This window comes from Pseudonaja textilis, chromosome 9, assembly GCF_049901715.1.
Source record: "Pseudonaja textilis isolate UNSWEBS1 chromosome 9, rPseTex1.2, whole genome shotgun sequence".
Lineage (NCBI taxonomy): Eukaryota > Metazoa > Chordata > Lepidosauria > Squamata > Elapidae > Pseudonaja > Pseudonaja textilis.
Window position 1 is genome coordinate 13,091,104 of NC_141998.1, and position 23,770 is coordinate 13,114,873.

At 42.9% G+C, this 23,770-nt stretch overlaps 1 protein-coding gene across 1 annotated transcript; it reads right to left on the reverse strand.

The window, feature by feature from the left end:
• Positions 1 to 6,359: 6,359 nt before the first annotated feature.
• Positions 6,360 to 23,237, reverse strand: LOC148125038 (uncharacterized). Its single transcript, XM_087938755.1, has 8 exons — positions 22,948 to 23,237; positions 22,306 to 22,708; positions 21,441 to 21,814; positions 21,170 to 21,353; positions 10,676 to 10,691; positions 9,798 to 9,980; positions 7,164 to 9,271; positions 6,360 to 6,458 (listed from the first exon to the last, which is right to left on the reverse strand). The coding sequence occupies exons 1-8, from the start codon at positions 23,235 to 23,237 to the stop codon at positions 6,360 to 6,362; spliced, it is 3,657 nt and encodes a 1,218-aa protein (XP_087794881.1).
• Positions 23,238 to 23,770: the final 533 nt, after the last annotated feature.

The window sequence follows — 23,770 nt, forward strand, 5'->3', positions numbered from 1 at the left end:
TTACTCTGGGGGATGATTTTAAATCAGATGCCACATTGATCAGTTATGGCATCAGCAGGCTGGGCCAGTCCCGGATGAGGATCCTGTTAGGAATTGCTAGTCCCCTAACAGTTGGGTTGGAAATATATAAACCAGAATAGACTGTTGCTGATCGTCGTTCTTCTTGGATTGATGTAAGTCTGTTACTGAACTGTGTATGATACTGGACTTTGTTATTTGAATTATCCCTGGATGGAAACTGACTGCTTTAAGCGTGTATGACTTGGACTGCTTGTTGGACTTTGCTTAACTGTTTACTGGAAGTAAAACCTACATTTTACTATTCAGTGTATCTGTGTGCTAGTCATGTATTATTCAATACCACTCTCAATACGTCTCCCAGTGTGCACTCATTCTCCTAACGGGGAATTACCTCAACAGATCCCGAGATTTTATCAGACCCATGAGAAAACTGTTTTCCTCCAAGTCTGCCTACACCACCTGTGGTCACCTCCAGAGAAACAGAGGTGCCAAGGTCCATAGAGCTGCCACCACTCACAGGCAACCAAAATGGCTATAAAGACTGTCCAATTGGAGATGGACAATACTCCACTTCAATAGGACTCTACAGTAACATTGCAGCAGTCCACCAGGATCCGTTGGTCCTCAGCCTATCTCAAAGACTATGAATGTTGAACAGACTGAAGATAAAAACTATCTTAGCGGGAAGAGGTGTTATGTATTGAATGTATATAGTTGTATTAACTGGACTAAAGTGAAACTAACCTTTACATGACTCTAACTGTTAACTGTGCTAAAGTGAAACTAATTTTTAGATTATTCTAACTGTTTCAGAGAGGAATTCAGAACATTTATATTTGGGCAAGCTTTTTCTAGTTCTATGATTAGTTAAGGCCCTGTGGACCTAGCCTATAAATCACAGGCATTTGCCTGCAGTTCCTTAGTTGCAGTTATGAGTCAATAATTGCTGTTGCAGCTCTACTGAAGCCCATTACACAATAAAATATGAGCCAGCAGTGTGCAGCAGCAGCCAAAAAAGCCAATGCAGTCCTATCAAGTGAGGTACTAATATCACTTTATAAAACCTTAGTAAGACCATACCTAGAATATTGTATCCAGTTTTGGTCAGCACACTATAAAAATATGTTGAGACTCTAGAAAATGTGCAGAGAAGAACAACCAAAATGATTAGGGGACTGGAGGCTAAAACATATGATGTGTCAACCCTGAAGCTGACCTGACTGAAGCAATTTTGAGGCTTTCAGTGTTGCCACACTGGAGCTGGAGGATAGGGAGTGGGGGAATAGAGATAGTTGGAGTTTGTAGACAAAACAAAATGCTTTCTCCTGGGAATCAAGGACATTCTCATAGGTGGCCGGAGAGAGGAGGAGCAATGTCACCAGCAACTGGATGGAACCTTGAAAGGGGAGAAATTTTTACTTTTAATTAAGTGAAAACCATGGGAATATTCAGAGTTGTTTTTTACCAGCCTGTGCCAATATGATATGTCCAATATGTCCAATATGATATGTCCAATTATTCTTTAAAGAACCTACTTGCCTCAGAGTTCTGTTTGCTATGGGCATATCACTTGGAACCCTGACACAATGAGTGGTTGCAAGTACTGGTTAGTCCCAATAAAAACATCTCCGGTTTAAAATCTATGTGTTGCTTTGTCATTTTTTCCAACCATGTGTGGATTATAGTCTAATATCTTTTTGCATCTGAGCATGTCCACCACATATGGTAATATGAACCAGGTATCTGATGACATTTCCAGCATTTATCCGATTTATTCTTAAACATTCTCGCAAGTCTCGTCGGGGGTAAGTGCCACCTGTAAAACATCTTATACAAATGTTCTTTATATGCAGTTGACATTGTCATTTTATAATTTTGAGATGACAATTTTTGCCATTTATCTAAGTCAATCCCATATCCAAAAATTTTCTCCCATGCAATCATTGTTTCTTTTACTTGTTCTTCCTCTAATTTAAACTCTAGCAAATGTCCATAAAGTTTTTTGATTACTTTTTCATCAGTACCTGTCAAATTTTATCTAAATCAGTCAACTTATCATAGATACCTTCTGTTTTAACATCTTTATCAAATCTAGATTGTATTTGCAAATATGAAAACCAATTCATTTTTACACCTTGTTCTTCCAATGCTTGCATAGATTCAAGTTCGCCCTTTTCATTCAATATCTCACCATATCTAACTGTTTGTTCCTTTTTATATATTATTAGATAGGAAAAAGCTTCAATAGTAGATAACCATAGTGGAATTTTTAAATAATATTGCTTTTTTATTTTCTCCCAGTATAGAAACAATGCTTCTCGAATATAATGTCTTCTAAAATACCCCTGCATTTTAATTCCCTTATACCAGAGGAAGGCATGCCACCCTAACAGCAAGTCATGTCCTTCTAAATTCAAAAGTCTAGTATTCCTTAGTGTTATCCACTCCTTTACTCGTTGCTTGGTAGTATAATTCCCAACTTGGCAAAGCAAATCCTCCTCTTATTCTTGCATCTTGTAGCAGTTTAAGTTTATTCTCACTTTCTTCCCCTGCCAAATGTATTTTAGCACTATTTTGTTTAAATCTTCAAAAAATTCTTTCCCTAATCTGATTGGAATTGCCTGGAATAAGTATAAGATTCTAGGCAATACATTCATCTTAATTGTAGATATTCTCCCAATCAGTGATAATTGTAATTTTTCCCATTTTATCAAGTCTGTCGCAATCTGTTGTTTAAGATAATTATCCTGCTTAAGCATGCTACATCTTGGTGTTATGTGTATCCCTAAATACTTAACCTTATTGGTGACCAGGATCCCCCAAAGTTCCTCCAATTCTTTCTTTCGTCTTACTAACGTGTTCTTTGCAAAAATCTTTGTTTTATCTTCATTTATTTTCAAACCTGCTACTTTCCCATACTCTTCTCTTTTCTATCAGTTTAGGTGCTGACTCCAATGGATCCTCTATTACAAATACCAGGTCATCTGCAAAAGCTTGTAATTTATACTCTTCTTTTTTAATTTTCATTCCTTTTATTTCTTTTTCTTCTCTGATGTTCCTATTCAGCACTTCCAGTGTTAACACAAACAACAGAGGTGACAGTGGACAGCCTAGTCTGGTCCCTTTTCTTATATCTATAAAGTCTGTTAACTCTCCATTTATCATAACCTTGTTTATGATAGTACACGGGAGCGGGCACGTTTCTGTATGGTTAGGTCAGGGCGACAACGGAGGTTCTTATGGTTGGTGTTGGTTTTGGCGAGTGAATTTATAGTGTAAATAAATTTACGTTTGCTTGATGAGAAGGGCACCCCCTTCTTTTTTTTTGTTATGTGTGGGGGTGGGATGAGAGAATGCATTGTTGATTCATGCCAAATGCAAAAGTCTTCTGATAGTTAAAAAAAGCAGAGCATAAGTATAAAAAGCTGCTTAGGCAACCATCTCCCTGCAAATGTAACACAGCAAATTGTAGTAGACTGTTAGCTGCACATCAATTTTCTCATGTCTTTGCCCAATTTTTACTTTACTGGCTGACAAAATGGGGCCTTCATCAATGTTATCAAATTTGGGGATGAAGAACTGAAATAGCAGCTTGCATAATAATTCCAGCTCTTTCCAGCTCAGGGGCAGAGATACATATCTTGGATTTGCCTAAGCCAGTTGTAGCAAGATGTTTTGGCATTGAGTGCATGTGCTTGCATGCATGTGCATGTGCATGTGCTGGAAACTGGAAAAGCAGCTTCCAGTTTCCTGCACAGGAACGCCGGAAACTGGAAGCTCAGCTTTCTGGCACATGCATGCATGCTGGCCACCTGGTCTTCTGATTTCTAATGTGCATGCACATGTGGCTAGCTGGCACATGTGTGCATGGCCAGCTGGCATATACACCCCGGGGAGCTGCTCTTCCAGTTTCTGGTGTTCCCACACACATGAAGATCAACTGGCCGGCACACATGCATGCACTGGAACCTGTAAGAACAATGGGCAATGGCTGGCATGCCCAGAGAGATGTCTCTGCATACCACTTTTGGCATGTGTGCCATAGGTTCACCATCATGGGCCAAAGCTCTCAAAGCTTTTCCTTTGAGAGATGCTACCTCGGTGGTGCAGTGGAAGTACTGCAAGCTACTTCTGCTACAGCCAGCTGCCCAGGCTCAAGGTTGACTCAGCCTTCCATCATTCTGAGGTGGGTAAAATAAGGACCCAAAATTGTTGGGGGCAATATGCTGACTCTGTAAACCACTTAAAGAGGGCTGTGAAGCACTATGAAGTGTTATGTAAGTCTGAATGCTATTACTATTTGCATATTGTAAGTCTGAGGGAAATAGATATAAAACTAATAATGTAACAGAGGAGATATTATCATCTATATTTTGGTAAGGGCTGAAAAATTACAGAATGTTTTTCAAAAATTACATATATATAATTTGGGTAAGTCAGACTTCACATTAAATCTTTTTTTTCTATTCCTTTTTTTCTATCTAGAATTTCCCAGTGCTACACATAGAATCATCAAGCAAACTTCCATCCAGGAACGTTGCTGAGTGCCTGACAACAAATATATGTTCCCAAAGTGGTGGAGATATATTTTTGTACTGCAAATGGCAACAGCCATGACAGGTTAAACAAAAGACAAAGCAAATCCAATTTTCTCTAGGTAATTCCAGAAGAAAGGAGGAACAGTGCCTCAGAAACAGAACAGAAGCATCCAGAAAAACATAATAGGAAGATGAAGGAGTATTGGGCATATTCACCACCTTGAGTTATTTATATAAAATAATAAAAGCAGGATAAAAAATATTTTTAAAAGTTTATAAAGGAACAATGACAGGTAGCCATTTGGAAACCAGTGACACTGCATTATCATAATAAGAATGTTGTACTACATCTAGAAATAGAAAAACCCATGGAAAAATGGTCTGTGTCAGTTCCAGCTAAGGATGACAATCAGCATGCTGCTGAGCTTAGAGCACAAATATCCATTGTTAATACCCTTCCGTGAGTGATTTATAATCGTATATCTGAATGTCACTCTAAAACAGCTGTATTAAGTCTAGGTAGATGTAGCACATTTATGTTGAACTACGAGAGAGAGAGAGAGAGAGAGAGAGAGACACACAGAGAGAGAGAGAGAGAGAGAGAGACAGAGAGACAGAGAGAGGGGGGGAAGAGGGAAAGGAGAGGGAGAAAGAAGGAGAGAGAACCACCCCCAAAATCAGCAAAGCATGTCCATCACCAGAATAAAGCTATTTCTGAGTTAGATTAGTATTTCTGATGTTAAATATATCTATACCAGACATGTCAAGCATGTGTGATGACCAGGGCATGGCACAGAGACAACACAGTCAGCTGACAGTTCAAACTGCCCCTTTATTGCTCCAAATGTTCCCCAAACACTCCCATGTTTCTGGCAAGTCCCAGAGCAAAGTGATGACACACACACAGACACACCTCCAGCAGCCTCTGGCTACAAGTAGTCCAGCACAAAGCCGTGAGCACAATGGCTGCAAAACAAGAAATCCAGTGGGGCAAGGAAATAGTCAACTAGTCCATGAAGCAAAGTAAGAAGGCAATTAATCCAGGAAGCAAGAAATAAAGCAAGATGTCCAGGAAACATCCGATGTGAGCAATGGTATACAACCCGCCATGAATTCAGCATTTGTTCCTGACAAATGCCCTCCCCACAGCATCTCCTTAAGTTTCATCTCCTTAAGGTGTGCCTTGTGGAGAAGGGAGGGATGCTCTCTGTTCTAACTCGGGAACAAAGGGGAGGCCACACCAGAGCATATCAAATAACACGCTTTATTCGGGGAATAAAGGGGGCTGTCGCGTCTGCATGCTAACACAGACCTTCCAGCGAACAGCGGCTGGCTCGACCTAGCAGCCGGCTTTTATAGCCGGCTGTCGAAGGGAGCCAGCCAATGGGGGCTGCTAACGCCCCCGCAGGATGAACGGACCTGATAGGGAACTTGTGTCAGTCCCGTGGACATAACACCCCTTCCCCCCAGATACGAACATGAATAGTCCTTTAAGTAAGCGGGTGGTTTGTGCGAGCGCCCGGACCGGCGCAATTCTGGTGATACACCAAGTGGCATAGAGTTCTGGGAATCAGGAACTGGTTCTGTCGGATGACAGGATCGATCTGGTGTTGGAGTTTGGGAGTGGTCACAGTCCTCGGGTTGGGTTGTTAAATTGTCATTGTCCCGCAACCCGGTGGTGTCGTTGGTTGGTATGGCTGGCGACTCTGTAGGACAGTCCCGGTCTACTGTCCGTTCCCTTGACTCGGCTGGTGGAGACTGGTCACTCTGGAGGTCCCAGCTAGGATTCGTGTGCGGCGATTAGAGAGTCACTGGAGCCCCTGGGTCAGCGTTGGCATGTTCGCCCTGGCGACTTCTTATCTGGTCCAGATGCCTCCGCCAGATGCGCCCGTCCTCCAACTGGATGCGGTATGACCTCGGGCCGGTGATGGCCACGATCTTCCCGGGTACCCACAGTGGATCGCCTGCGTAGTTCCTGACAAACACTTGGTCCTGTAATACAAAACTCTGGACCCTAGTGTTAGAACCAATTGGTGTGTCAGGGCAATAGTGGGGATGCAGTCTATCTAGCACTGTCCTTAGGCGTCTGCCCATCAGTAACTCGGCCGGAGACTTGTTTGTGACAGTACATGGGGTCGAATGTTGGCTTAAAAGAAAGCGAGAGAGTCTGGAGTGCCAGTCGTCTTGAGTGAATCTCGCCAACGCCTCTTTTGCTGACCTAACGGCTCTCTCTACCAACCCATTGCTAGCGGGATGAAAGGGGGCCGTTAGGATATGCCGGATGCCCAGGTTGGCGACATACCAGCTGAATTCTGTGGACGTAAATTGGGGCCCATTGTCTGAGACTATGGTGTCAGGCAGACCGTGTGTAACAAAAAGGCGGGTCAGGGCCTGGGCAATCGCTCGGGTGGTGGTTGTGAGTAGAAGGGCCACATCGATCCATTTGGAGAACGAATCCACGACCACCAGGAAGGTCTTGCCATGGAAGGGCCCGGCCAAGTCAATGTGCAACCGCGACCACGGTGCGTTGGCACTTTCCCATTTGGTTGGGGTGGTGATCGGTGGCGCTGGTCTGGATTCTTGACAGGGGCGGCAGGAGCTTACCCATTGCGTGATCTCGTCGTCCATGCCCGGCCACCAGACATAACTCCGAGCCAATGCTTTCATCCGGACGATGCCAGGATGCCCCTCGTGTAACACCTTCAGGACGGGTGTGCGCAGCAGTTTTGGAATGACAACTCTGGTCCCCCACAACAGGCAGCCCTGTAAACTGGAAAGTTCTTGCTGGCGGGTTTTAAATGGTGAGAATTCAGTTGAGAGATTACTGCCCGGCCACCCCCTCCATACCCAGTCCAGGACCTGGGCGATAAGTTTGTCTTTTTTGGAATGGAGGGCGATGTCGCCAGTGGAGACTGGGATGTTGAACTCACTGGCATCGAAAATGACATGGACCGGGGCTGGGTCCTCCACTGGTGCTGGCAATGGGCAGCGGCTGAGGGCGTCGGCGTGGCTAAGATTTTTTCTTGGGCGGTGAACGAGTTTGTACGAGTAAGCCGCCAGGAATAAGGTCCACCTAGTCATCCTGGGAGATAAGACTTGCGGTGTTTGTTTTTCTCCTGAGAGGAACCCCAACAGTGGTTTGTGATCAGTGACAAGTTCGAAGTTGTGACCGAAAAGGAATTCATGGAATTTTTTGACCGCGGCAATGGCGGCTAGGGCCTCTTTGTCAATTTGGCTATAATTGCACTCGGTTATTGAAAGGGTTCTAGAAAAGAATGCGATTGGCGCTTCGGAGCCGTTGGGGAGTCTGTGGCTTAAGACAGCCCCAATCCCGAAAGGTGAGGCATCTGCAGCCAAGACTAGAGGAAGGCGCTGGTCGAATTGTATTAGGACAGCGTCCGAAGTGAGTAGCGATTTAACTGCCTTAAAGGCGTATTCCTCTTTGGATCCCCAATGCCAAGGAATGCTTTTGTCTAAAAGTCTATGCAACGGTTCAGCTACTGACGCCTTGTGGGGTAGGAACGACGCATAGAAGTTTAGCAAACCCAGGAAAGCTTGTAGTTCCGACTTGGAAGAAGGAGTGGGTGCCTCGTGAATGGCTTTGACTTTAGACTCTACGGGGTGGATGCCAGAAGCGTCTATTTTATACCCAAGAAAGTCCACCTGCTTAGTAGCGATGGCACACTTCTCCCTTTTTAGTTTGAGGCCATGCTGCCTGAACCTATCCAATACCGCTCTGACTCTGAGGAAAAGTTGGGACCTGTCCCTGGCTGAGACCAAAATGTCATCAAAGTACGGAACTACACCAGGGAGGCCTTGTAGTATCCGTTCCATTAATGACTGGAAGATACCTGGGGCAACGCTAACGCCAAATTGGAGGCGCTTGCATCGAAAAGCCCCTCTGTGGGTGACAATAGTTTGTAATTCGGCCATTTGGTTATCCACAGGGAATTGCTGATAAGCCTGTGACATATCCAATTTGGCGAATATGGTTCCCGGCTCAAATGTGTGTAGTAAGTGTTGGATTACTGGAACTGGGTACGCGCTAGTCTGTAGATAGCGGTTGATTGTGGTCTTATAGTCAGAACACATTCTTATACTGCCATCTTTTTTTAGGGGTGTGACAATTGGGGTCTCCCATTTAGCAAAATCTGTGGGCTCGATCACCCCTTGTTTAAGCAATTTGTCCAGTTCTGCATCCAGCTTAGAGCGCAGAGCAAATGGTACTCTACGCGGTTTTAAGCGGATGGGAACTGCTTGGGGGTCCACCGAAAAGGAAATGGGCGTACCGTTATAACAACCCAATTCATTGCTGAACACATCAGCATAGTCTGAAAATAGTGAGTCGATATCAGAAGGTGAGACAGCATGTACTCCCGTTAAGCTAAGGCCGAGATAGGGAAACCAATCCAACCCCAAAAGGCTAGGGAGGGCACCATCTACCACCACTAAAGGCAGATGGCCTTTAAAGGATTTGAATCTAACGAGGAACTTGCCTGTTCCGAGTACTGGGATATTCTTCCCTTGATAATCCCTCAAAGTGAGACGACTCTTCTGGAGTTGCTTCTTGGACAGGCTGGGCCGAATTTTCTTAAGTGTGTTCCATGAGATGATCGAGAGTGCTGACCCGGTATCGACTTCCATAAGGCAGGGTTTACCTTCTAAATGAATAGAGAGTTTAATTTTATTAGGTGTCAGAAAAGTGTGGTTAGCTTGGTAGCACGTATAACAATTTTCTACTTGCCTGGGTGGCCCCAGAGGGGAGTAAGAGGACGTTGACTTTTGTGGAGCCATGCGTTGCCTGTTGGCAGGCCCTGGCGATGTGGCCTTTCTTGTCGCAATTGTTGCAGGTGGCATTCCTGAACCTGCAAGTCGATCTGGCATGGGACCCCCCGCAGGAGAGGCACAACAGGATGTGTTTTGGCGCGTTGCCGTTTTTTGGTCTAGCTCCTACCTGTGGCTGTTTGAAGGGTTTGAGGCGATGGACTTCTAAGTGTTCGGTGGGGTCTTCTTCGCTCACTGTTTCTTCGGAATGAACAGTGACCGGACTGGGTTTGGCTGCGCTTCCTTGTATTTCAGCGGCCGACTGGGTCGCTAGTTCTGCGGCCAAGGCTTCTTCGATCGCCTGTGTGAGGTTGAGATCTTTTCTGGCCAGCAAGCGCCTCTGTAATCTTACGTCTCTGACTCCACAGACGAGCTGGTCAAGAAGCATGTCGTCTAGATAATTTTTAAACTCGCAGTGGAGAGCTGCGGTTCTCAGGGCGGCCATATACTGATTGATAGATTCCTCGTCTGCTTGCTTCCTCATACGAAAGGCAAAACGTCTCGCTATCTGCGATGGCTTTGGGGAATAATGGTTGGAGAGTGTCTCCAACAGCTCGGACCAAGGGACGCTCTTTAATTCTCTTGGGGCGAATAGCGCTGTGGCGGTATCGAATACTGCAGCCCCGCAGTAACTCAGGAAGTACGACTTCTTCCTGTTCTCTGTAGCATCGGCCAGACCGATGGCATCAATGTAGTGGTTGAAGCGGTTTCTGTAAGAGTCCCACTTGTCTTCGTCTGGCTTAAATGGTGGAAACGCCGGATTTGAATTCATATTGGGTGTTCAGTCTGTTGGTAGACTGACTAATCTCTCTGGGAATACAAGGCCCTGATAAGTGTGGCAGCTGCAGCTCGCAGTGCTGCTTCAGCTCTTAGAGGATCTCTCTCTGGGTTCACGCTCTATGTGGCTATGGCGGCTATGGCTGTAGCGCCGTTACTGACTTCAGTTTGAATTTCGCGCCCTTACAAGGGCGTAGGCGGCTATAGCTGTAGCGTCGTGCTGACAGCTATTCAAATCGCGCGCCTAACGTGTTCTGGCGGCTGTGAGCGCAGCGCCGAAACTTCGCTAACAACAGAATCTGAACAGCAGCGGTTGAATTCTGTGCTCAATTGCTGGGCAGCTGAGGTTCTCAGTGCCCTACTTTCTCATGTAGCTTTTACTGAGCGGCTACACGCTCTACCTTCACTTCCGCAATTTCCGACTGACCGAGCTCTCAACGGCGCGGCTACGGATCAGCGTTTTGGTGTGTGTTTCAGCTCTTTTTGATATCTGCTGCTGGTTGGCCAGATCCCACCTTCGTCGTCAATGTTCTAACTCGGGAACAAAGGGGAGGCCACACCAGAGCATATCAAATAACACGCTTTATTCGGGGAATAAAGGGGGCTGTCGCGTCTGCATGCTAACACAGACCTTCCAGCGAACAGCGGCTGGCTCGACCTAGCAGCCGGCTTTTATAGCCGGCTGTCGAAGGGAGCCAGCCAATGGGGGCTGCTAACGCCCCCGCAGGATGAACGGACCTGATAGGGAACTTGTGTCAGTCCCGTGGACATAACACTCTCCTCCTGAGTAGTCGAGTTAGACTGAGCTGTTCCTGCCTTCTCTCCATACTTGAGGATCAGGAATGGGTGGTCCTTGCTTATCGCCTGAGCTCTGTCTTTCATGTCCACTGCTTAGCCTCTCTTGGTCATCCTGCCCCAGTTCCTCCCTGACTATAAGCCATCCCAATCCTGAAAGGCACTGGCCTGACTTGGCCTGCTCCTCCCTATATTTTTCTGAGGCCAAGGAAGTTGCTGCCTTGCCTTCCACCACTGATTGGTGAGTGAGGAGGCAAAGGCAACAAGCCCCACCGGTTGTCTACCTCCTCCTGCCACCGCCACCAGCCCCAGTCAAGTGCTGACTTCCGGGCTGCCAAGATGCTCTTGCTACTTGCCTCACCCAGCCAACAGATGTCATCTTTGGCCAGCGCCATCTTCTCCCACCCACTGCCCACTGCACCATTGTTGCTACCTGGCCTTCCATCACTTATTGGTGAGTGAGGAGGCAAAGGCAGCAAGCCCTACCGATCACCTACTCCTGCTGCTGTCTCCGCTAGCCCCAGTCAAGTGCCGACTCCTGGGCCACCCGCCCAACCATTCTCGCAGCAGCAAGTTCTAAGAAGACCGAGGAGGACCCGGGTATAGCTGGCTAGCCAAGTTGCCCGCCTAATTTTTGATAAGTTGTTTTTTTATTTCTTTATGTATTTATTTATTTTTTAGTATCTGTTTTGGTTTTTATCAATCATAAAAACAAAACAGATACTAAAAATATAAATACATAAATAAAAATTATTTTACTATTATTGTTACATGTTGATACTTCTGTTTGTTTCTCCTTTGCTTTTTGCTATTAATAAAATGTCATTTATGTATTTATTCACATTTTCAGTATTTCTACTGTTTGTATGATTAATAAAAACAAAACCTATACTAAAATATTATTAAAACTTATTTAAATAATTTTAATAATGTTTTAATATTTTTGTTTTTATTAATCATAGAAACAATAGAAATACTGAAAACGTGAATAAATACATAAATGACATTTTTGTTACACTACTGTTATTGTTACATATTGATACTTATGTGTCTCCTTTGCTAAAAACAATTTAAACAGCCAATTTAATGTCTAAGATTTGATATCTAAAACTAGATTAATCCAGTTCTTGCTGCTTTAAATACAGCTGGGGGTTACTGCTGCATTCTCACAGATTAGCTTCAGGACTAGCATTTCTCTTGCAGGCTAGCATTATCACAGAGCATTTTTCAGAGTAAGATGGTACCCATTACTTTACAATAGAAGCAAACATCAAATGCCTTTAAAGCTAGCAATTTGCAGAGAAGCTGAGTTCCATCTAAACCTGGTTGCTTAGCCCAGAATCATATTTTTTGTGTACTTTCTTTAAATATATATATATATTGTTATTGTTATTCTTTGTTTTCCAGTGGTTCTCATTATTTAGATTTGTCTTGCTAAAAATCATCAGACTGATGTTGTCTATATCCTTTGCAAGTCTCCTTCAAATTAAGCTGATGACTTCCTATGCACTTGGCAATTTTATGGAAACAAATTGTTACTCCCCACCTTCTTTGTTACTCCCTTAACTCTACCTTCTTAAAAAATTTTCCCCCTTTTGTCTTCCAGTCTAATCCATGGCTTTGTTATTCCTTGATTCAAATACCAACCAGACCCAACTCTATTTAGTCTTGGTCCTTCAGACGACCAGATAGCTACTCCTACCTGCTAAGAATAGGTAGATAACTGGGAATGTAGTCCTCTGAACTTAATGGAATATGTTTCTTGGTAGGTATGTACATAGGATGATATGCAATCAATCAAATCTTTATATCAAATCAAATCAAACTGATCATAGACCAGCAAATGAAACACAAAAGTTACAATCAATTAATTTTCAATACATTTTTTCATTTCTTTAAATGCATCTTTGGGTGAACAGTGTGGTTCCAGGTTTTTTAACATTTTAAAACAAATATGATCATATTTACTCTCCTTACTGTATTAGTTACTTTTTTCCTAGCTTGCCTTCCATTTTCTATCATTTTTGACCCTTTCTCTTACTCATTCCTCCTTTCTCTATTGCTTTCCACTGTTTCTTTTTCCAATTATCAGGTTTTACCCCCACCCTCTCCAAATCTTTCTGTAATTTCCTTTCCTGTTGCTTAACCTTCAGAATATTCTCCCCTTGATTTATTACATCAATCATTTACATTTTGGATTTAATTTCCTTTTTGTCCTTTTATGTTATTTGTTGTTCCCTTTGCTCTGTTTTGCTGGTTTCTCTTTTAACTCCTCCTCCTCCTACCTTCCTTGTTCTTCTGTAGTTTGCATCGCCATTTCTAAATTTTCTTCCACTATCTGTATTTTATTCCATAAGTCCAAGCTTCTGTTTATCATTTATTTCATAGTTTGAAGTTCCAACACTATTTCTTTGCATATTTTGCTCATTTTTATTTTGCTTATTTTATTTTTGTGTCCAATTATCCAATTGTCCTGTAATCTTTATATAATCCAGCATCTTTCTTTGATCTTTGAAGCCAATATTCTTAAGTCTTTATTTCCCAAGTTTAATCTGTTCATTCCTTTTCAAAAAATCCAGGGGTAGTATCTTCATATATTCCTCCACCATTTTAATTTTAATATTTCAACTTTCTGGGGTCTTGTTATAATATAGTTCCTTTTATTTTCCTTTAAATTCTCACTTTAAGTAGGTCATAAAGTTTAAGGGATCTACAGAATTTTTCTTTTATCAGCAGGTGGTGCTCTTAATCTGGTTTCCACTTTCTACCTTTTCTTTTTTGTTTCTTTAAACTTTCATCAATTTTGCCAGTTTTTTCAAATGTTAGCTTTTATTCCTTTTTTTTCACAGTCAATTCCAGCATTTTAAATAATGCCTATCCAATGCCAATTCCTGTACAATCACCAATTCCAATTTAATATTCTTTTTTGTAATTTCTCTTTGAATTATTTCCTTTTCATTTAAATTTTAAAGATTAAATTCTTTATGTTTCCCAAATTTTTCTCTAACTTTAAGATCACCACTAGTCCAGTTCTTTGTGAGATCTCTTTCCTGATTATTTTTATGGGGGTTACCTTTTGTAGTTCAAAGTATTTTTATCCAGTCCACACACCATTCACTGCTTCTTAAATCCAACAGTCTTAGGTTTTCAGACTGCCTTCTGTCTTCATGGCAGCCATTTTGGCTACCACTACAGCTCATCTTCAGATGGGTTTTTCCTTGTCAGGGTAGAAGAGATGCAGCTCCCCTCTACCTGTCAGGCAGTCGCCCTTTCTTCACCACCCCTCCAGGGTGGTTCTGGTTCTGATTGGGACCCTCCAACAGGAGATCTCGAAGTGAAGCCACGGATGCTTGTGGACCTCACTCCGACTGCAATGGAAGTACAGCCGGAAGTCAGTTACAATCAATTAAGATGAAAGGAAAAAAATATAATACTAAAATATCTAAAAAGTGTTAATATTAATACTATGGAGTACTACACGGAATATTGAACAGTACTTGGCTGTGGTCAAGGGAACAAAATCTGACTGATCTGATAATAAAACCTGGAGATAAAACAAATCAGAACAATCAGGACATTTAGTAAAGAATTGAAATAATAATTCCTGGCAAGCATCTTCACAGAGAAAGCAATAGAGAATAACATGGTCCATCAACAGAAACAGTGTTCATGGTTCACCCTGTGGACCCACAGTCTCTGTTCAAAGGTGTGTTTTTTTGGTATCTTCCTTTATTCACACATTTTCTGAAATTTCATGGTGCTCCACAAATGTCTATATAGTATGTAGGTTGTTTAAAGTTGAAAAATGAAGTAAAATCTACTAGGTACAAATAGTATGGACACCTCTTACAAACATCACTGTCAGGTTGCCAACATTTTAAATCTTAAAACAATAATCAACTAGTTCCATGTTTCTCCTTCATTATACCCTTCTGCCAAGAAATAATCAGCTCAGTTTTTCCAAGTATTTCTTTTTGCCAGTATTCCTCTTCATCTGGGCTGCTGGGTTCCTTTTGAAGCCTCCTGTGATAAATTGGTTGAAGCAAATAATAATCTAGCAAGTAGCATTTTTTTATAACTGAGAGTACCTGAAGGAAACACTTCCTCCTCTTTTGAAATGCATCCAGATGGCAGAACAAATCTGAAATCCACAACTGTGCATGTGGTTGCACCTTGGTTGAAAAATGAAACTTTTCCAATATTCACAAAGCATCACTTCCTCAAACATAATTAGCAAATGAAATTAGCCAATATCCTAATTGATAAGGTCTTATGACTATTCAATTAAATAAACAATACCAAAACAATACCAATATCCTTATGAAGGCAAGATACTGAGCTAATCCCCAAATGTTCCCAAGGATGAAAAATATATGAGAGCTTCATGAGATATCTTTGCAGTGTCTTTACCATCCATTGTTGCAGTTAGCAAGTTTTTACCTGGTATGAAAACTAAAATATCACAAGATTATCAGTCATAGCCTCTTGAGAGGAGAGGAGAGGAGAGGAGAGGAGAGAAGAGGAGAGGAGAATATAAAAAGCAAGAGAAGATGAATCCCACATTGTAACTGAAGATCCAGTTATTTTGAGGCAGATGTTTCATAAAACAAAGCATCCCAAACTCCAGTGCTTCTCATCTTCAATCATAGACAGAAGTAACTATGAGCATACAGAGTTGTCATATGGTGAAGGAAAAGGGCATCTTCTATAGATGGATTGTCTTATTTGAACAGGTAATATTTTCTAAACCAATAAACGTTTTGTTTCTAATAAAAAATAGAAGGCAATTTAAGATGTACAAGCCCTGTAATAGGTGATATCAGGTTCACTCTAGAAACTAAAAAATCAAGAGGAATCCAGTAGCACAAAAAGGTTCTGGTGTCAGCCTGAAGCCATTTTGGGAGCATCTTCAGTGCTGCCACAGCAAAGTTGGTTGAAGCTGTGGGAACATGAGCGGGGGAGATAGAGATAGCTGGGGGATGTGTAATCAAAATAACATTCTTTCCTGTGGGAGCCAAGGACAATCAGCTGTTGGAGAGGCATGGACAAAAGCCAGCCAGAATTGGGACTGTGACCTAATTGGACCATGTGATCGAAATTTGACCTGGGGGAAAGAACTTTGGGATTTGAGTAGGGAGAACCTCGGGTCCTTCAGAGTTGGGTTTTCTTCAGATGTTTCAATATGTCATTACTTTTTTATTATTATAAAAGTTTTTTATTTTTAGAACAACAATAACAAACAAACATATAAAACCTTCTTTCTGTTCCTCAGTGTGTCAGTTGGGTACATATTTCTTCATGCATAAAATGTTATTGTACATATTTAACTTGTATATATTTATAATCCTTCTAATCAGTATTTTATATTGCATATATCACATTCTATTATCCTTAGCTTTATAATTATTGACTTTCAATAATATATTTCAAATTTATTTTCTTACTCTATCTAGCTCATCTATTTATCAATAACAATATATTATACTATACTTATATAATTCAATTCCTTACTCTTCTATCCAGCCATTCATAAAATAAATTCCAAATTCTATAATAGTCTTTTTCTTCTTGTTCTCTAATCGTCATTGTTAATCTACTAATTTCTGCACATTCCATTATTTTCTTAATTATTTCCTCCTCTGTCTGACTTTTTCATTTCTCCAATTTTGTGCAAATACAATCCTAGCTGCTGTTAATATATTTATAATCAAATATGTTAACTCTTTGTTATAACCCTCAGGCAAAATTCCCAATAAAAATGTCTCTGGTTTTAGGTCTATCATCATGTTTTATCATCTTCTCCAGTCACATGTGTATTCTAGTCCAATACTTTTTAGCCTCTGTGCATGTCCACCACATGTGGTAGTATGATCCTGGTGACTTCTGACATTTCCAACACTTCGTTGACTTGTCTTCAAACATCTTAGCAATTCTCATTAGGGATAAATGTCACCTGTAAAACATACAAATTCTCTTTATAGGCCATTGACATAGTTAATTTATAGTTTCTAGATCAAATAACTGCCATTTATCTAGATCTATTCCATATCCAAAAATTTTCCCCCACGCAATCCTTGTTTCTTTTACTTGTTCATCCTCTGATTTCACTCCTAATAAATAACCAAATAGTTTTTTAATCAACTTCTCTTCGGTGCCTGTTAGGATTTTATCCAATTCAGTCAATTCCTTATAAAACCCAGTCATGTTAATATCTTTTCATATATGTATTTGCAAATACGAATACCAATTTATATTTATCCCTTGTAAGTCTAATTCTTGCTTTGTTTTGAGTTCACCCTTTTCATTTAGAATTTCATCATATCTAATTATATGTTCATTTTTAAATAGCTGTAGATATGTAAAAAGCTTCTAATAGCTTGATAACCAGACCGATATTTTCAGATAATGATAGTCTCTTATTTTTTCCCATACTGTTAATAAAGCATCACTAATGTAATGTCTCCTAAAATATCCATGTGCCTTACTTTCTTTATGCCGTAAGAATGCATGCCAACCCAATTGTAAATCATGCCCTTCTAATGTTAATAATCTGGCATTTTTCACTACAATCCATTCCTTCATCCACATCAATATTGTTGCCTGATAATATAATTCCCAATTGGGTAATCCAAAACCCCCTCTCAATTGGAATCATTTGGAATAAGTACAATATTTTTGGCAGTGTGTTCATTTTAATTGTCGCTATTCTACCTGTTAGAGATAGTTGTAGATTTTTCCATTTTTCTAGATCTATCGCAATTTATTGTAGTAATCTGTTGTAGTTATTTTCTTTAAGTGTTCCACATCTAGCTGTCATTTGTATCCCTAGGTATTTCACTTTTTTGTAATTTGAATATTTAGTTTATCCATTAATCTTTTCTTTTGTTTCTCTGTCATATTTTTCACCAAAAATTTTGTTTTTTCTTTGTTTATTTTCAGTCCTGCTACTTTGCCAAACTCCCCTATTTCTCTAATCAACTTTGAGCCTATTTCCAATGGTTTTTCCAATATAAAAACCAAATCATCTGCGAAAGCTTGTAGTTTATACTCTTTGTTTTTTATTCCCTTTATTACTCCATTTTTCTAATATTTCTATTCAAAACTTCCACCGTCAATACAAATAATAATAGGGATAACGGACAGCCTTGTCTAGTTCCTTTTAAGATGTTGAAGTTTTCTATCAATTCTCTATTTATCATTACTCTTGCTGTTTGCTTATTGTATATTACTTTTAATGCATTTGTATACCTGTCTCCAAAACCCATCTCCTCCAATTGCATCAACATGAACTGCCAATTCACATTGTCAAATGCTTTCTGTGCATCTAAAAACACTAATGCCATTTGTTTCTCTGAGTGAGTTTCATAATATTCCAAAGTATTCTCATGTTATTTTTTATCCTCATGTTATTTTTTATTTGTCTCTTGGGCAGAAATCCATTTTGATCTGAGTGTATAAAATAGTTTAAATATCTTTTTAGTCTTTCTGCCATTATTGAAGCAAATATTTTATAATCAGCATTTAGCAGGGATATTGGTCTATAATTTTTTATTTGTTGAGGGTCAATATCTTCTTTTGGTATAAGTGTAACATATGCCTCTGTCCATGAATCGGGTACTTTATTTTTTTTATCAAAACCTCATTCAATACTTTCAACATTGTAGTTGAAATTATTTCCTGAATTGTCTTATAAAACTCCATCCGGACCAGGGGCTTTTCCAATATTTTGCCTGTTTCCAGTATGAGATTCCTAATAAATTCATTATTTGAGGAAACTCCAGGCCTCAGAGTTTTGATTTTTGATTGCCTTGGGTTTGTTACTTGGAACCCTGATCCCTGGAGCTCCAATGCTGCCACACTGGGATTGAGGGATAAGGAGGTGGGATTAGAGACAGCTGGGCTTGTGTAGTCAAAATAAGATACTTTCTCTTGGGAACCAAGGACATTCTCACACCTGGTCAGAGGAAGGAGGAGTGATGTCACTGGATCATCAGACAGCACTTTGATTGGACCATGTGACTGATTGTTTGGGATTGAGACAAAAACTTTTACTTTTCATTAGGGAAAATCCACGGGGCTTTTCAGAGTGAGTTTTCACCAGATAAGTGCCAATATGGTATTTCCAATAAAGCTATTTTTTGAGGAATCTGATTGCCTTGGAATGTTGCTTGAAATGGATTTATTACTTGGAACCCTGACATCTAGCAGATTCTGTCTGAATTTTCTCCCCTTTATGCCATGCCTATTCACTTGTGCATGACATAATATTTTAAGCAATCACTGCAAATTAATTCAGCATAAAACAAAACAAAACAAAAAATATGTAAACCATTTACAACTGTTTCTAATAGCTCTGTGCAAATTCAAAACTACCTACGCTTCTAAGCATGTAAAGCAAAATAAGAAAAAGAGGCCATTCAAACAACTCAGAATAATAGTGTTATATCGGTAGATCGGTCCCAAAGGAGAGATGTGAGAACAGTGATTTTCAAGCTCTTTTTATTGTGTGCTTACATCGGTTCGTCTGGCTTCGGATCGGTGGTGGCTTATATAGAACTTGCTTTTGGCGCTGCGGCCAATGACATTGTTTCGAATCTCCCATGATCGGTTTATCCAATCGCGGGTGATTCGCAACGGGCCAATCACTGTCACTTACTCAGCCAATCCAAGCGCGGTGCATTCTAACCAATCAGAATTAAGTATTACAGGAATGCTAATACAGCTAATACAGAACACCCCTCCCCTCTTGGTTTGGTCCTACATAACGTAGTCCCGGGGCTCCGTATCTGTCTACTGGACCTGCGCAGGTTAGTTGGTGCTTGGTCTTTGAGCGGTTCGGTTGGGTTCCGTGTTGCTCTCTGCCTCATTGATGGAACTGCCTGGAAGGGTGAGTCGGGCCTTTCGCCGTAGCTCCCTCCTGGTCTACCCAGGCTGGTCGAGTTGCTGGCTTCGCTGGTCCTGCCTGGTCTTTCCGGACTGGTTGAGCTGGCTTGGTTGCTCCTTCCAGGTGAGGCTTTGAACTGGTCGTCTACCGGTGGTTCGGCTGGTGAGTATTGTTGGTTTCTTTCTTGTTGGGGTTGTCTGTTTTGTTTTTTGGGGTTTTCCTTCCCCCCTTGGCTATTGTTTGGGTGATCCCCCCCCTCTCCTGGTTCTTTATTTCTGTGTGTTTGTGTGTCGGTTGTATTTCCCGTGTTAGCTCTCGATCTTAGCTGATCGATGTGCCGCTTCCATGCTCGTCCATCGTTCGTTTGTAACTGGTACAAGCGGGGACCTGTTACCTGGGTTATTGTTGCCGGTACCCAGAGTGGGTCCCCTGTGAAGTTCTTTGCATATACTGCGTCACCTGGTGTGAACGTTCGGTGCTTGCTCGATGAGTCAGGGGGGGTTTCTGGGTTGTATGTGGGGTGCAACCTGACTAGTGGAGACCTTAATTTCCTCCCCATTAACAGTTCTGCCAGGCTTTTGTTGGTTGTCATGTTTGGCGTTATATGTTGTATGAATAACATTTTATTAATTTTGTCTTGCATCTCCCCGGTTTCAATTTCTTGAATTGTCTTTTTTGTGAACTGGACCATTCATTCTGCCCTCCCATTCACCACCGGATGTACTGGCGCTGTCAGTGCATGCCGTATTCCCCGTTCCGCTAGGAATTTTTCAAATGTGAGCGCGGTGAACTGGGGGCCGTTATCTGATACTATCACATCTGGGAGGCTGTGGGTTGAAAATAGTTTGTTGAGTTCTTTGATGACGGCCTCTGTGGTGGTAGTTTTCATGCTGCTTACTTCCAACCAGTTGGAGTAACCGTCTACCGTTATCAGGAATGTGTGCCCCTTTGATGGCCTGGCGAAGTCTATGTGAATCCTGGACCATGGCCCTCTGGGGGTTTCCCATTCCAGGATTAGGGCGGAGGGTGGGCTTGGCCTGGATTCTTGGCATTGCCTGCACGCTGCCACCCAAGCTTCGATTTGCTTGTCCATCCCTGGCCACCAGGTGTAACTCCTGGCCAGGGCCTTTGTCCTAATGATGCCTGGGTGCCCCTCATGCAACATTTCCGAAACCCTTTTTTGTAATTTTTCCAGAATGACAACCCTGTCTCCCCACAATATTCAACCTTTTTGTGTGAAAAGTTCAGTTTGTCGGCTCCAAAAGGTCCTGAATTGTTCGTTGTCATCTCTTTCTGGCCACCCTTTTCCCATCCAATTTAAGATCCGCACCAGATGTTTGTCTTTATTGGTTTCACAGGCAATGTCTGACATGGTCAGGGGAAGGTTGGGTTGTGTCTCGATGTTCAGGGTGGATGTTGTGGGTGCCAGGTCAGCATCCAGGTCGGGCAGGGGAGTGCGGTTCAGGGCGTCTGCATATGAGATTGTCTTACCGGGTCGATGTGTTAGCAGGTAACTGTAGGCGGCAAGGAATTCAGACCACCTTGTCATTCTAGGAGATAGTATGTTCGGGGTGGCCTTGTTCCCTGCCAGAATCCCTAACAGCGGTTTGTGGTCGGTGATGATGGTAAATGTTCTGCTGTAGAGGTACTTGTGGAACCTCTTTATGGCAGCGATGATTGCAAGGGCCTCCTTGTCCAGATGGCTGTAATTCCTTTCCAGTTTTGATAGGGTTCTTGAAAAGAAAGCGATGGGCGCTTCTTTTTCATCCGGGAGTGTGTGGCTGAGGATAGCCCCAATGCCGAAAGGTGACGCGTCGCATGTTACTGTTAGCGGTAGGGTCTCGCTGTATTGGATGAGAACAGCGTCCGATGTGAGTAGGTCCTTTGTCTGGTTGAATGCATTTTCCTCTCGCCTCCCCCAGTTCCAGGTAGCTGTTTTGTCCAACAGCCTATGCAATGGCTCTGCCACGGTCACCTTTTGGGGCAGGAAAACATTATAGAAGTTAATCAGTCCAAGAAATGCCTGCAGTTCTGTTTTATTTCTTGGTCTAGGGGCTTCCTTGATGGCCCTGATTTTTTTTCCCATTGGGTGGATTCCGTGCTGGTCTAGGAGGTACCCTAGGAATTCGACCTTCTCGGTGCACAGCTGACATTTTTCTTTTTTGACTTTCAGCCCCAAGTCTTTGAATTTTTGTAGTACCTTCCTTAGGCAGCTTTCCAATTGTTTTTGATTGGTGAATGACACCAGCACATCATCAAAATAGGGCACTACCCCCTTGATTCCTTGATGATGGTCTCTGTGGTGGTAGTTTTCATGGTGCTTACTTCCAACCAGTTGGAGTAAGTGTCTACCGTTATCAGGAATGTGTGCCCCTTTGATGGCCCGGTGAAGTCTATGTGAATCCTGGACCATGGCCCTCTGGGGGTTTCCATTAGGCTCTGGAAAACCCCTGGTGCTATGCTGACTCCGAACTGGAGTTTCTTGCAGCAAAAAGGCCCCCGGTGGGTAACTATGGTTTGCGCCTCTGCGGTTTCTGCATCGACCAGCAGTTGTTGGTAAGCCTGTGCCAGGTTGAGCTGCATGAAAACCTTGCCTTCCCCCAGTGAGTGCAGAAGGTGCTGTACTACTGGGACGGGGTAAGCGCTTTGTTGTAGGGCGCGATTGAGGGTGGCCTTGTAGTCCCCACAGATTCTCACCAACCCATCTGGCTTGACCGGGGTGACTATGGGGATTTCCCACCTGGCATGGTCGGTTGGCTCTAGTACTCCCTGTTCGATGAGCTTGTCTAGCTGCTCATTGATCTTGGGTCTGAGTGCGAAGGGCACTTGCCACGGCTTAAGGTGGATTGGGGCAATGCTGGGGTCTAGGCTGAAGGATATAGGGGGCCCTCGGTACTTGCCTAGGTTGCCGTCGAAGACCTCCTGGAAATCCTTCGCGAGTTGCTCCTCCCAGTCTGCCTCGGCGACGTGGTTGATGACCGTCACATCGATTCCCAGAGGCGCGAACCATTGCAGTCCCAAAAGGCTAGGGCGGTAGCTGTCTACGATAGTCAGGGGAAGTATTTCGGTGCGCCCTTTAAATGTGATTTTAAAGTGTCCTAGTCTGACCACGGCTTTTCAGCTCGCGCCTGTGGATGGTAGGCACCAGGCACTTGATTTCCCACCATGCAACCAATGGAGAGGTAGGATCCGGAATCCTCCTCCGTTTTGCATGGCCGGTCATTGATGCCTACCTCCACGCATACCTTTCGGGCATCCCAGCTTGAAGAATGGCCAATGACGACCATCTGGTGGGTTTCTTCTCTTTGTCGGGTCTCGCCGAGGCATCTGTTCCTCCCGTCTCGGCTCCACCGGCTCTCGGCTTGTCGGTCCCTGGCCCTGGGATGGTGCCGTCTCATCACCGGGGGCTATGGTTTCGCTTGAACTGGCAGACCTTGGCGATGTGGCCCCGCTTGTCGCAATGTCGGCAGATTGCGTCAAAAAATCGGCATTCTGACCAAGGATGGTCACCCCCACACCCGGCATACAGGAACCCTGACTTACGACCTCGCCGCTCGCGCCGGTCCCGTTCCGCTTGGAGTCGGTGGATGTCCTCCTCTTCGTCTGCGGTGTCAGAGAGGGAGTCGAGGTCACCATGATGAGTGGTGGTGACTGCTCGGCGGCTGGTTTCGGAGTGTGCCGCAGGCATCAGGGTTGCCTCAGTGGCTGCGGGCCGGTCTCCTGCATTCGCCAGTTGCATCCAAGCCACCGACTTCCTGGTTGCCTCGGCTGTGGTTGCTTCTGTGAGGGCGTCGGTGAGGGAGATGTCACCCCTCGCCATTAGCTGACTCTGCAGAATAGAGTCCTTGAGCCCAAGGATGACGCAGTCTCGCAGGGCCTCATCCATATTGGTGAACCTGCACATGCCTCTGAGGTCCCGTAGATCAGCCAT

Coding starts and splice junctions, on each gene's coding strand:
- LOC148125038 (XM_087938755.1), bottom strand. CDS start 23,237: ATGAGACGGCACCATCCCAGGGCCAGGGACCGACAAGCCGAGAGCCGG. Junction 21,815..22,305: donor GCAAGAAACTCCAGTTCGGA/GTCAGCATAGCA, acceptor CTGCCCCAAAAG/GTGACCGTGGCAGAGCCATT. Junction 21,354..21,440: donor ATCACCGACCACAAACCGCT/GTTAGGGATTCT, acceptor TGCCGCCTACAG/TTACCTGCTAACACATCGAC.